Below are 13,564 nucleotides of genomic sequence, written 5' to 3'. Positions count from 1 at the left end.
GAGAAGTTAGGGAGGGTTCCACTGTAACTTCTGGGATTGACTGACTGATCAGGCTGAACCTGTCAGAACTGTACTCTATGTATGGTGACTGTTCATCACAATTGCTCTGAATAAGTCTTTGCAGCCAGATCCTATCACCAGCAATCTTTGCACCTTAACTTATCACACTTTTCTATTACAATAATAAAAGATTATTGTTCTGTAAACTGTCTCTCAAGCTGTGAGTCCTTCAAGAGCATTAACAGTACATGAAATACTTGAGTGTGCAGCCCCGAGAGGAGAGAGGGCCTCTCTAATGCTTTTGGTGTGCATTCCTGGATCTTTCCCGAGCTGCCAAGAGACCAGATAAAGATGTAGAAACTCTCAAAGGGGTTTTTGTGTTTCCATGTGACCCTGAAAAAGTCAGCTGAACCACTTTCTGATCCAGTGTACTATTCACTATTCAGTGAAGAGTTGGACATTAGGAAGAATTTCTTCACAAAATGGGTGATTAAACTTTGGGAATGAACTGCTCAGGGAGGTGGAGGAGTCACCGTTCTGGAGACCTTTAGGGAAAGACTGGACATGCATTCAGTGCCATGGTCTGGATGACAGGGTGGTCACTCATAATTTGGACTGGGTGAGCTTAGAGGTCTTTTCCCACCTAATTGATTTTCTGATTCTGTCCCCATAGTGGGACCCTGACAGAATGGTCGGGCACAAGTGTCTCGGCTTTCCTGGGGAGCTAACAGTGCGATCAAACACGAGTGGTTTGGGAAAATCTCCGCTTCCTGGGAGGAATTCCCGAACCCCACCTTGTACTGAGCCCGCCTGGCCGCTAAGAGGCGCCACACCCTCACCACGCTGGCTCCGCTGCCATGGCAACGGCAGAGGAGGCGTGACCAGCTTGATGTCCTGCTAGGCAACAGGGTACCGGGGCGGGGCACAACCGCCGCCGCAAAGCTGCGACTTCACTGTCGTAAAAAGAGAAAAAAACCGAAACCCCGTGGTGCTGTAAAATGCCGTAAGGCGCGGCCGGCGGGGCCTGAGGGACAGAGCCCGGGCCCGGTCCCGCTCCATATGCCCCGAACCGCCCCGTCCTGCTCCATGTGGGGCCGGTCCTCGTCCACAGCCTCCTCATCCTTCTACTATGGCCCGGAAAACAGTTAGCAGGAAGCGGAAAGCGGCGGCGGCTGCCGCCGCGGGGACCGGGGGACTCCAAGGGGAGCAGGTAAGGGGTGAGGCGGGGGGTAGGGGAGAAGCGCTGGTTCCCGGTGGTAGGAAGGGAGAGAAGCGCTGGTTCCCGGTGGTGGGAAGGGAGAGAAGCGCTGGTTCCCGGGGCGTGGCGGACGTGGCTGTCCCCGGGAGGAAGGGGGTGACCCTGTCCGAGGGATGGGGAAGGAAGGTGTCCGGGGGGGTTGCGGCTCCTGGGCGGCGGCAGCCACGGTCCCGGTGATAGCCAGGGATGAGGAGCCCCCGGTCTCGGTGTCACCTGGGAGGGACAGCCCCGGTCCTGGTGTCACACCAAGAGGAGGAGCCCCCAAGTGCCGGGGTCACCGGAGAGGAGGAGCCCCTGGTCCCAGGGTCACCGAGGAGGCGAGCCCCTGGTCCCAGGGTCACCGGGGAGGAGGAGCCCCTGGTCCCAGGGTCACCGGGGAGGAGGAGCCCCTGGTCCCAGGGTCACCGGGGAGGCGAGCCCCTGGTCCCAGGGTCACCGGGGAGGAGGAGCCCCTGGTCCCAGGGTCAGTGCCCCGCTCTGTGCCCGCGCCCCGGGGCTCGCGGTGCCCCGTTGGGCTCGGCCGTTGTTCGGTCGCTGCCGCGGAGCGATGATGGCCGGATGGCTCTGGCCCGGCCGGAGGAGGCCGAGCGCCGCGGTCCGTACCGGGGAGTCACCTGGGTGTCACTCCTGCGCCTGCCGGGCTGGGGGGGAGGGCTGTGTGCGCTGCTCCTCTCCCGTTCCAAGCGCTCCGCTTTTCCCGTGAGCATTGGGCGTACCAACGGTGCCGAACCGCCACCGACTGTCGTTATATTGTCGCCGTGTTACTCCTTTAGCAGATGTTTATGTTTATTTAATTCACACTGCTAAAGGTTTGTCAGCATTCCCGAGTTCGTTTCCGTGCGCGGTGTTCCAAAGGCTTCAGGGTTTTGCCCGGGATACCGTTGAATTTGAAAGAGTTGCTTTAGTTGCTTTATCTAGTGTCTAACTTTATTATCCACAGTACGGGTGGGATCACTCTGTTCACAAAAGGAAACGGCTCCCGCCGGTGAAAAGGTCTCTAGTGTACTACGTGAAAGGGAGAGAGGTCCGGATGCACAATGAGTCCAGCTACCACCGCTTGTTGCATGGATACGCGGCCCAGCAGCTCCCAAGCCTCCTGAAGGAGAGGGAATTTCACCTCGGAACACTCAATAAAGTGTTTGCCTCCCAGTGGCTAAACCACCGACAAGTGGTGTGCGGGACAAAATGCAACACGGTGAGTGCCCCCTCTCGCTCTTTTGTTTCCCTCTCCTCTATAATTATTTCACCTCCACCCTCAAACGATGCTTACCATAATCAAAGTGCGTGGATGACCAGGGGAAACATTAGGAATTAGGAGTGGAGTGAAAATCGCGCCCCATTAACTTTCAATGAAAGCAGTGCTTAAGTATGATCTATTCTCATCTGAATGTGTGCCACTGTAAGCCCCTGCGAGGCACCTCTGGAAGCATCTATGTGACCTTACAGAGCGATTTACACCTGGTTGTGGGATGAAGAGCCAACAGTGGCATTGGATCTTTCCTTTTGTCCTGCAGATGAGAAGCTAATGGACAGATATTTGTGTCTCTAATGGTGGCTGTCAGTGCTTGGCCAGACTTGCTGTTAAGGTTTCTTTTTTCTGTTACCCTCAGTCTTATTCAGTTTGGTTTTACATGTGGTTCTGTGTTGATGACTTTTAAAAGTTGTTCTAAAACGGTGGTTAAACTCGAGGTATTTGTCAGAGCAGCCAGAAATGTTCTGAGGTTAAAAAAAAAATAATTTCAGATCTTCTGTGTTGCTTGTTGACTTCATAATTATTCACTCTAAAACTGTTTCCAGTGTTTGAATAGCTTCTGTGGTTAATATACCTTTACATGCTTCTACAAAAATTGACAACTCCTCAGGTTCTTGAAGTGATGCTTTGACAAATTTCAGGGGAATATTAAAATGGTGTCTAATCCTGTGGGATTAGTAAATGGAGGATACCATATTTCATAGGTATTATTCACCACCAGAGTTAGTAGCCCAAGTTCACTGGCTGAGGTTGCAATTTCCTGCAAGGAGTTGTGATTGAATTGGTGCAGAATCCTAAACTGCAGGTTAGTTGGTGCCACAGATGGGAATTGAGGATTACAAGGAATGAATGCATAGATGCAGCAGCTCTTAAATCTCAGAGCGTATCAGGTGCTGCAATTGTGTCTTTGCCTCAAGATCCTTCTGTGCCAAAGCCTTGCTCAGTGGTCTGACCAGCCCAAGGGTTAGTGGGCTGTTTTTTTCCATTTCTGATGAAACCTTCTGAGGTGTTCTATTATTATTCACAGTTGCACAGGGGGAGGCTTTTATGCAGTAGCTCTGAAGAAGCAAGGCCGAACTGTTAAAAGCAATCTTTTAACAGCAATAAGCTCAAAATAGAATTTCTCTGCCTACTTTCTCCACATACGTTCATCTCCTCAGCCAGTCAGCAGCCAGCACTGCTTGTGGTTGTAGAGCTGCTTACGGGAGACAAACTCCTGCTGAAACACAAGCTCCCAAAGATCTTGCTTACTCTAGCGAGATGACTGTGTGTTTTATAGAGTTGCCACGATTTTGCTGTGTTCTGTAACTTTTGTAGATCGAGCGCATCTGCAGCGAAGATAAATGGGCAAGTGGGTTGTTAACGCAACCTTGCAGAAAATTGTTTGGAACCAAACAATCATGAAGCTGAAGAGGGATTCAGTAGTATTGTTGTTCCCTTTGCACATGCTGCAACCAAGAGTGTTTGTCCACAGCCAGACTTAATGTTAGAGACAGACCTCCTCTGTCATTGAGCAAAATAGTGATTGCAAAAGAAGTTCCTGAAGCGTTGTGAAAAATCGTATATGAATTATGACTGCTGTAATAGCTGTACCTTGTTTGCTTTGTGCTCGCATTTGAACAAGTAAAGCATTAAACTCTACACTCTAATTACGAGATTTTTCTCTCTCATCTCCTTAGTGAGTGACCTATTAAAGAAAAATGCCTTTGCTGATTCTCATATGCTGAAGTTGTGGCATTCAAGTTGGGAGTAAATTGAAAACACCTTGGTTGACTTCACTGAGGTTTGCTGCATTGGAGTTGCCTTTAATTAAAGTTATTGCAAGAGAAAAATATAAACTATAGCAGTTATTTTGATCAGGGCTTGACTGTGGCACTGAGTGCTTTTAGCATTTAATTTATAAATTACCCTTCACTGTGCAGTGCCAGGAGGATTCAGTGTTCTTAATGACAAAACAAAAATACGCTCTTGTCATAGAGAAAGAAGTTTGGGTTTAGTCACTTGGCAGTTACTAGTTACTATAAAAGTACTGAAGAGAATATGGAGTTTTCTGTCAATTACTCTTTTTTTTGATGACAATTATAATTTGTTCAGTTATATGGAGTAACTTTTTATCTTTAAAACTGTTTCAGGGAGTGAAATAACTTTATTCTTCTCCAGTGGACCATGGTGCTCATAGTTGAGCAGTAAATCAAATATTTCAGATATTTGTATTTTGTTAAGGTGCTTGCTTTTTCCAGTTGATTTAAAATTATGGGAACTATTGCAAGCATGCAAGCACCTAAAATTTCGAATTAAATCACCCAGACTTTTCACCTGGGCTTTGCAGAGCCAGGATTCCTGTTTGTAAGAATTTCTTAGACCTTGCACGGCAATGGGCTCCTTAATGTTTTTCCAATTCAGATGAATGAGCAGGGAACTTCATAGGGTGCAGACATTTAGGGTGTGTTCTGATAGGTATCTAAATTACCAAAAACTGATGCTGTGAAGATACATAGAAGAAACTGTCTCAGAAGAAGATATGGTCTGTAATCTGCAGTCTTCTGAGAGAAATTTATGAGACTTAGGTAGGAGATAGGCTTATGGCAGACAAAAACATAGAACACGAAGTTCCTGTGTTTTAGTTTGGTTTTTTTTTTTCCTCTTTACTATTTCAGGAAATTATGAAGAATAAAGTAGCATCTAAAAAGTAGTTTCTGTAATAATTTTTCAGCTTCTTTTGCTCTGTTAGTTACGTGTACATGTTCAAGATATAATCCTTTCTCTAATTGCACAGTTAAAGATGAAAAGCTGTAAGAACTGTAAATCATTCCCCAAATACAAGAAGCTAATTAGTTTCCAGTTGCTTAAGAATATATTTGCTTGGAATCTTGTTTGTTTTTTTTTGTTTTCTTTTTCCAGACAAGCACTATAGATGTATTTTTGTTAGAAAACTTCCTTTCTGAATGCTCTGAATTGATTTCCAAGGCAGCTTCTCCAAGGCATGCTTGGGTTGGTTTCTGAATGCTGGCTGAAACCTTTTCTGTCTTTAGCAGATTGCTGTGGTGTTTCCTTGGCTGCCCTGCTGTAGGTCACCAGCTCTCATTTCCCATTAGAGACTTTAAACTTGTTTCAGGAGATCCTGTGTCTGTTCTGTGCATCTCATACAGTTACAGCCTGGTCTTGTAGTCCTGAGATTGTGGTGAGAGTGCAATGGGAAGTTCCTCCTCTCTCTGTGAATGTGAACTGTCTATGAGGAAAATTATTTCCACTTGCTTTGCAAGTTAATGTGTCTTCTGGCTTTGCATATGTGAGGAAGCATCGAGGTGACAGCTCATTTCTGATCACATGTAGAAAATGAGAAGTCTCCTCCAGTTTGTAGCTCTACTCAAAGTCCAGTGAAGAGTGACTGAAACTTGGTGTAAATCAACTTTTGATGTCTGTAGTTGATATCTCCATTCACATGTCTTTCAGTGGCTCATGACCAGATAGCCTGGTGTTGGTTTCTTGTCTGAAGAGTATTTGCTTTTCTGTCAACTGCATGTGACAGAACTGTCTGGCAGTTTCTGTTCCAGGTATGATATGAGTTGTAGGGATGCCCTTTAGCAGACAACGTCTGTCACTTCTCAATCTTTTGCCATCTGTCAGCATGTATTAACTGTCTCTCAGCCCCCTGAAATTAAACATGGAGGGCCAAATGCAAATAAAAAATTATAAATGTGATTTTGGCACTGCACAAATGCAGTAACATCAAAGTCTGTGGCTATTATCTGGTAGTGCTTCAGAGTTTGACAGAAAGGTGGAGTGCCTCATTTCAGGGTCTTGTCTCTGGAAATGTGAATTCAAAGTCAACCAACTTGCTGGTTGCTTTTACTTCTCCTCAGTTCTCAGGTGGTTTCTTTATATTGTGGATTGTTTTGCTTGAGGCCCTTTCAAGAAGGATGTGCAAGGCCATTATGCCCTTGAGTTGCCTCTATTGAATAACCTGTTTTGTGCTAAGATTAGTGCATGTTAACGTGGCTGGCGTAGCTGCCTTTCCCTGTGATGTTTGAAAAGTCATATCAGGAAGATGAAGCCCCAGGTGACTGGAAAAGGGAAGCCATTGTATCTCTCTGGAGAAGTGGTAGAAAGAAAGACTCCAGGAACTACTGACCTGCCAGCCTCCCCTCTGTGCCTGGGAAGATCATGGGATCGAGTTTGCTCCTAGAAACTCTGCTAAGGCACATGGAGGACAGGGGGGTGAATTGAGGCAGCCAGCATGGCTTTACCAAGGGTAAATCCTACCTGACAAACCAGAGGCCTTCTGTGATTCAGTGATTGCAGGAATGGACAAGGAAAGGGTTACAGATGTCATTTATCTGGACTTTTGTACAGCCTTTGACACAGTCCCCCACAACATCCTTCTGTCTAAATTGGAGGGAGATGGATTTGAAGGATGGACTGTTGGGTGGCGAGGCGTTGGTTGGATAATCACATCCAGAGAGTTGGTTGGATAATCACATCCAGAGAGTTGGTTGGATAATCACATCCAGAGAGTTGGTTGGATAATCACATCCAGAGAGTTGGTTGGATAATCACATCCAGAGTTGGTTGGATAATCACATCCAGAGTTGGTTGTTTGGATGAGTGGATCCGTACAGGCACCAGTGCTCTTTAGTATCTTCATTAAGGGTATATATAGAGGAATCCAGTGCACTCACAGCAAGTTTGATGGCAGCACCAAGCTGAGTGGTGCTTTGACACACCTGAAGGATGGGATGCCATCCAGAGACATCCAAGCTCAAGGAGTGGGTCCATGGGAACATCATAAAGTTCAAGGCCAAGTGCTGGTGCTGCCCCTGGGCTGGGACAGCCCCTGGTACCAGCACAGGCTGGGCAGGAGCAGCCCCAGAGCAGCCGTGCCCAGAAGGGCTTGGGGTGCTGTGGGTGAGAGGCTGCACATGGCCCAGCCATGGCACTCCCAGCCCAGAGAGCCAAACGTGTCCTGGGCTGCACCCAGAGCCCCGTGGGCAGCAGGGCAGGGAGGGGATTCTGCCCCTCTGCTCTGCTCTGCTGAGACCCACCTGGAGCACTGCATCCAGCCCTGGGCTCCCAGCACAGGAACCACAGGGACCTGCTGGAGCCAGCACAGAGGAGCCACCAAGGTGATCAGAGAGATGGAGCAACTCTTCTACAAGGAAAGGCTGAGAGTTTTAGTAGTTCAGCCTGGAGGAGAGGAGGCTCTGAGAAGACCTTATAGTGTCCTTCCAGTACCCACAGGGAACTTTAAAAAAGATGGGGACAGAGGAATTGAACAGGGCTTGTTGTGACTGGAGAAGAGGTGATGGTTTTCAATTAAAGGAGTCACACTAGATACAAGGAAGATTCTTAAGCTTTACCATCAGGGTAGTGACACACCAGCATAGGTTGCCTACACAGCTGATGAGTGCTCTATCCATGGAAGCATTAAAGGACAGGTTGGACAGAGTTCTGAGTAACCTGGTCGAGCTGATGTCCCTGCTTGCTGCTGGGCACTTGGATGAGACAGCCTTTAAGGGTTCCTTGCAACCCAAACCATGCTGTGCTGCTTTATTTTGATCTTCAGCAGAAAGTGGACATACCATGTCTGTTTGGTCAAGTTTCCATGTTTCTTTGGGGCTTGACATATATTAGTAAATCTGTATTGCTACAGAAAAAAGAACCTGATGCCAAGTGTTTTATGAACAGAAAAAAAAGAGATTTATCATCTGAGTAAAAGTCAAGGCTGAGAACTTGGAAAAATCAATCACTGCTACTCAGGTGTGACCAGAAATACTATTGATATAATAGCACAATAAGCATTGTCTTGTTTTGTTGTTTTGTTAGCAGAAAACATATTTGAAGGACTACAAGTAATAATTCTCCAACTTGGCTGTGGGAGAGATCTTTTTGTGACCAGCCTTAGTCTGGAGTCACGCCTCTTGCACAAGTGGATGTTCCCACCTGCTCGTTTTGGCTAGCACTGGCTATGGAGCTAGGCTGGTGGATGTGGGTAGGGAGTCATCTGGATCAGCTTGCTGCTTTGTGTGCAGACAGGTTTTCTTGTAGGGTTAGTTTCACCGAGACAGATACAGTCGACCTTGCAGCTACTTGAACACTAGTTATTGTCGCGAGGGTGATGAGACTGTTTAGGTGGATGGTGAGGAGGAGGCACGTAGGTTCTCAAAATAGGCTTAAGCCAGTTGTGAAATTTGAATGTGATTGAGTCTCTTTTAGTGACTGCTTTTAGCAGGGCAGTGTACTTATGTTGGGTTTCTTTCAAAAGTTACTATGAATGACAAGAATGTGCCCATGATTTCTGAGAGCACTGTGTGAAGAGCTGGTGCACAGAGCATGTTGTGAGCTCTTGCACAAAGAATGAACAGTCTCTTTCATGCATGTCATTTGTGCCTTTTAGATCTCCATCCATCCTGCTTGTGTAATAAAAACAGAATGGCACCCTTTAGTTTTGTTTTGATTGATTTGTACAACCAACTAAAAGATAGGGTAGGATTTGGAGCTGTTCATCTGCTGTTTTTTGTGCAGGGGCAGCAGCTGAAGACACGAGTCTGTGCTGCCTTGAGATGGCATTCATAGACCTCTTTTTTAATCTTGCTGTTTAAAGTGAATGCTTTCAGTTGAAGATACATGGGAAGGGAATTTATCTTACTGGATTGTTAGCTTTCTGTGTGTTTCTTCCCCTAAATTATTGTGTCCTGAAAGGCAGGCCAAAAAAATGAAAAAACCTGATAAGCCATTCTGCTCTCAGTATTGCGTATAAGAGTAGGATGGGTTTTGCAGTTCATACTCTCATCCTTGGATACTCTGTTTCCTGCTGCAGTCTTTACTTTTGGCAGGTTGATTAATGAACTTCCCTCATCAGTGAAGCGAGGTAGTTCCTTGATTAACTTGATCATAAGCAGGTTGGACAGCCAAGAAAACAGCCATATAGTAATTGCAGGGAAGCCTTTTGCTAAAATGACTTCTCACCACTTCTGCAGGCTGAAAGAAAAATAAGTGTACAGCTATCACTCTGTGCAAATGTGCAAAGATCATGAAGTTTCATGGCTATGTCAGCTGTAGTACCTAACCATGCTTGTCTGCCTTGATCCTTGAGTGATAGCACTGTTGCAAGCTGTGCATCCAAATTGCTTTAAAAAAAAGAGGGAAAATTGATTTCTCTCTTCTGTGTCATCCAGCCTGTTTCCTTGTTAGAACACAGTTGTCTGGCATAGAGCATGGCAGCTGAGTCTGCTCTGTTTCTCACAGATGAAGTGTGGTCCTTGCACTTCTGCCAGATGGCTGAAGCAATCCAGATTTGGTAAATCTTGGATGTTAAGTTGTTTGGCATAGTAAAGACTGACATGCATGTTTTATTAGAAGGAAGAACCATATTTTGTGCAAAGCTTAAAATCAAGAGACAAATACATGCAATTCAGTGTTTGGAGAGTGGTGGAGTTTTTTTATGTCCAGCAAAAACATTGTGGGCTGGGTTTTAGTTTTTATACAATGAGTAGCTGGGAAAAAAATCTTATTTCTCTTTGAGATAACTGAAACATACAGTAATTTTCTCTGTTATCAGGACTTTGTCAAGACTTTTAATATCTACTCTGCTTTGAAGTTGTTGGCAGATGTACTTATTTAAGCAGCTGAAAATATTTTGTATTTTATTTATTATGGTATCTTTAAAACTTCTGAAATGGTATTGAAATTTTCTGCTGGGTTCTTCTCTTTTTTCTTAACATTTCTCCCTTTTTGGCTTTAAAAATGTCTATTGACTGCGGCTTATCTTAGCTTCTGTGTGCTGGATTTATAGGGATGATTTCTGGGCAGCCAGAGGTGCGGCTTTCAAGTGTGAGCTTTTGCTTCCTGTTATGCCCCAGGTGGTGTAAGAATCTCTGTGTGTATGCAGTGGTTGCTTATTTTACTCAAGGGAGGTGATGGTTGTTTTTAAACTACTCTTTGGCCAAGTTCCTTACCAAGCAAGTGGAGAAGTTACTGCTCTGACCTTTACATCCAAAACAACATAGCCAATCCCTTACATGTGCAAAGTTTAAGTTCTTTATCTTTTTAGTCTGATTAGTTTAGAATTTAGGTAAAAGTATTTTGCGTTAGAGTAAGTTTTTATTAACCAACACAGGTGTATGACGAGGGTGTCAGACTAGAGAGTGCAAAGGGGTTTTAATTTCATTCGTCCTACCAGTTGACTTGCACTTCCAATCATGAATCTGTTACAGCTGAAGCACAATTCTTCTGAGTCCATGAAAGTCCTTAGGTGTGGATATGTTTTCCTTATTAGTACATCATTAGGACCTGCACCTCACACCTGCAAGCTTTCATCCTAACTCATAAACTGTTAGTTTTTTTTAGGGTTTTGGGTTTTCTTGAGTAGTTTTAAGGAGGATCGGGGAGGCAATTGGGCATTTCTGCTGGAAAGAAATACTGGGGATGAAGGGAGATATGCACTCATATGGAGAGGACAAGGGCGGGTGAGAGGAGAGGAAATGACTGATCCTGATTCTTCAGTGCAGGTGTTAATTTTCAGGTGGTTAGGGCAGAAAGACTGCTGTGTGCATTGTGTTCTTACCAGCTGTCTCCAGCAGTGAAGGCTTTGTAAGGCTTGGGAAGAGTAAGGAGTGCCTCCTTCCTACTCAGCTACACCACAGCTGTTGCCATACACCACGTGTTTGTGCGAAATAAAAAAGTAAACATGAAAGTGCAGTCTCTGTAGGAATCATCTGTTTGAGCAAAAGTGTTCCCTACAATCAATTGTAGGATTAAGTTGATGCATAATTCTAGACACAGCAGACCAATAGCAACGATTGGTTTTCATCTTTTCTGTGGAATGTGTATCAAAACTCTATAAGGTTTTGATAGTATGTTAGTATTCTGCTAGTTCAGTACTAGCAGAAGTAATAGATATGCTGCTAAATTATCTTAAAGTTATTTTTCCTATGCTTTTATTAAAGAACAGATCTACACTCTGTATGAGTTCACCAAAAGCAGCTTGTATGTATAACTTCTCTCTAAGAACCTCTAGATTTTCTTCTGGCCTTTTAGAAATGTCTGACAAAGGATTTCAGAACAATTTCCTTAAGGTGTGTATTTTTAAAATTTGTATTGAGGGTTTTTGTTATTACTGTTGTCATCTTTGGTTCACTTCCAGAGGTTTTGAGACAACATTCTTGGTTATAGAAGGAACAGACTAAAGATGATGTAGAATTATAATCCTGGGCTATGGATTTTAGATCACTTGCCTTAGTGCTAAGTCAGCTTCAGATCCTCCATTTCGTTACTTCACTCATGTTCCCGCACAGGGCTTTGTCTCCTCTTAGACCTATTTGACTGTCAGTGCAGCTGCCCTCTGAGCACCATCTGTAAAATGACCCAGCCCATGAGCCTCCCAAATGAAAGTGCACTTTGGCAGGCAATGTAAACCTTTGTTCTGGTTTAAATTGTAATCTCGTGGTTGTATATGTCTGAACTGACATAATGCTGGGCATAGGGTCTGTTTGAAGAGTTGTAAGGCTTTATAACAGTTTTCTGGCAAGGTGTCAGTGACATACTGCTCTAATTTCTTGTCTTTTTGTGGAATGAGGTATATAGCTAAATATCTTTCTTTCAGATGTTCACACAGGCAGTACTGTATTTAGTTACTATTCTCTGTTTATCTCCAGAAAATAAATTCCACTTGCATAAACTGTCAGTCTGTCCAAGCCAAAATTTTATGGAACTGTGTTACTCGGGTGGCAGGAAGAATCGTGCTAAGCTCCATGGGGCTTAATGGCTTTTTTGAGGTGGGTTTTTTCCCTCACTGTGGTAGGTGGAAATTGAAAGACAATATTGTTTTGTTGTACTGAACAGGGAAAAGAGTTTTATATTCAAGGTCTTTTTATTCAAGTGGGAAACCTCCCATGACAGATTTCTCTCCTCTCCCTTCCATTACTGTGAAAATGAAATTGGATGATTGATTTAAACCCACTGTAATTGTTACTTAACCTGTTTTGAGAAGGAATTTATGCATTTTTCAGTAATCCTTGAAGCATTTGTGGATTTCAACTCAAAAATAATGTCAGTTCAAAATAGGGAGGATATTTGACCATCTTGTTTTTCTTATCTGTTTTTTTTTTTTTTCCCAGTTATTTGTAGTAGATGTCCAGACTGGTCAAATTACCAAGATTCCTATCCTGAAGGATCGTGAGCCTGGCATGGTGAACCAGCAGGGATGTGGCATTCATGCCATTGAGATCAACCCCTCGAGGACCCTCCTGGCCACAGGTGGAGACAACCCCAACAGTCTTGCAATTTATCGTCTGCCTACACTTGATCCTGTCTGTGTGGGAGATGTAAGTGGGAGTATCTGGGGAAAATGTATTCTCTCACTTAAAAAGTTACCATTTTGAAGTGTGTTTGGTCAGAGCAAGGTTAATATTTAGGAGTCTTGTAAGGAAGTAAAGTTCTGAAAACATTTCTGACTGAGTTGTCATTTCTGTTGTGGTATCTTAAATATAATTGAGTATTCAAACATGTGAGTGGATTTTCAGGGCTTTGGGTCAGATTTCTTCCTCACCTTCATTCAGGTCTACTTTAGCTTACTTTTCAGCACAAAAAATGTAACAAAATCCTAAGTATTAAAGTCTAACTGTGGTGATGAGCTCTGAAACTATAAATAGTGAAAAAGCTCTTTTGAGAAATGAAAAATATGTTGCAAGTTTTTAAATTTTTCCACTTATCCCAGTGCAGCTTCTGGATGTATTATTCCAGAGATGGAACTTGGTGTTGAAGATTGGTTCTAACCTTGTGGCTTGTGGCAGTTCGATACAAACTTGTACTGTTTTTAAAACATCCTGAGGCCTTTTTAAAATTGCCAGTCGTAAAAAAAACAGGCTAGAGAATATAGTGGTGTCCTGTGAGTGCTTCTCTCTCATTTCTCCTTTTTATTCAGAATTTCATGTAGCTGTTAACTGCAGCAGCAGAGGTCAGATCAGAGTTTCTGCAGCAGCAGATAACCAGCTAGAGCAAGACTTGACTGAAGATTTGCATGACTTGCTCTTCATTTGTGTCACTTTTTAGCTTTT

At 44.2% G+C, this 13,564-nt stretch overlaps 1 protein-coding gene across 1 annotated transcript in view; it reads left to right on the top strand.

The window, feature by feature from the left end:
- The first annotated feature begins 960 nt into the window (after positions 1-960).
- DCAF12 (DDB1 and CUL4 associated factor 12) overlaps positions 961-13,564 on the top strand; it is a 32,660-nt gene continuing 20,056 nt past the window's right edge. The window contains exons 1-3 of the mRNA XM_005491702.4: positions 961-1,210; positions 2,199-2,453; positions 12,626-12,832. Coding sequence (XP_005491759.1) covers positions 1,130-1,210; positions 2,199-2,453; positions 12,626-12,832 — 543 coding nt within the window. The 5' untranslated portion in view covers positions 961-1,129. The remainder of the gene's footprint in view (positions 1,211-2,198; positions 2,454-12,625; positions 12,833-13,564) is intronic.

This window comes from Zonotrichia albicollis, chromosome Z (genome assembly GCF_047830755.1).
Source record: "Zonotrichia albicollis isolate bZonAlb1 chromosome Z, bZonAlb1.hap1, whole genome shotgun sequence".
In the NCBI taxonomy this organism is placed as follows: Eukaryota; Metazoa; Chordata; class Aves; order Passeriformes; family Passerellidae; genus Zonotrichia; species Zonotrichia albicollis.
Note: the sequence above shows the minus strand (reverse complement) of the source record. Positions and strands in the feature narration are given on the sequence as shown.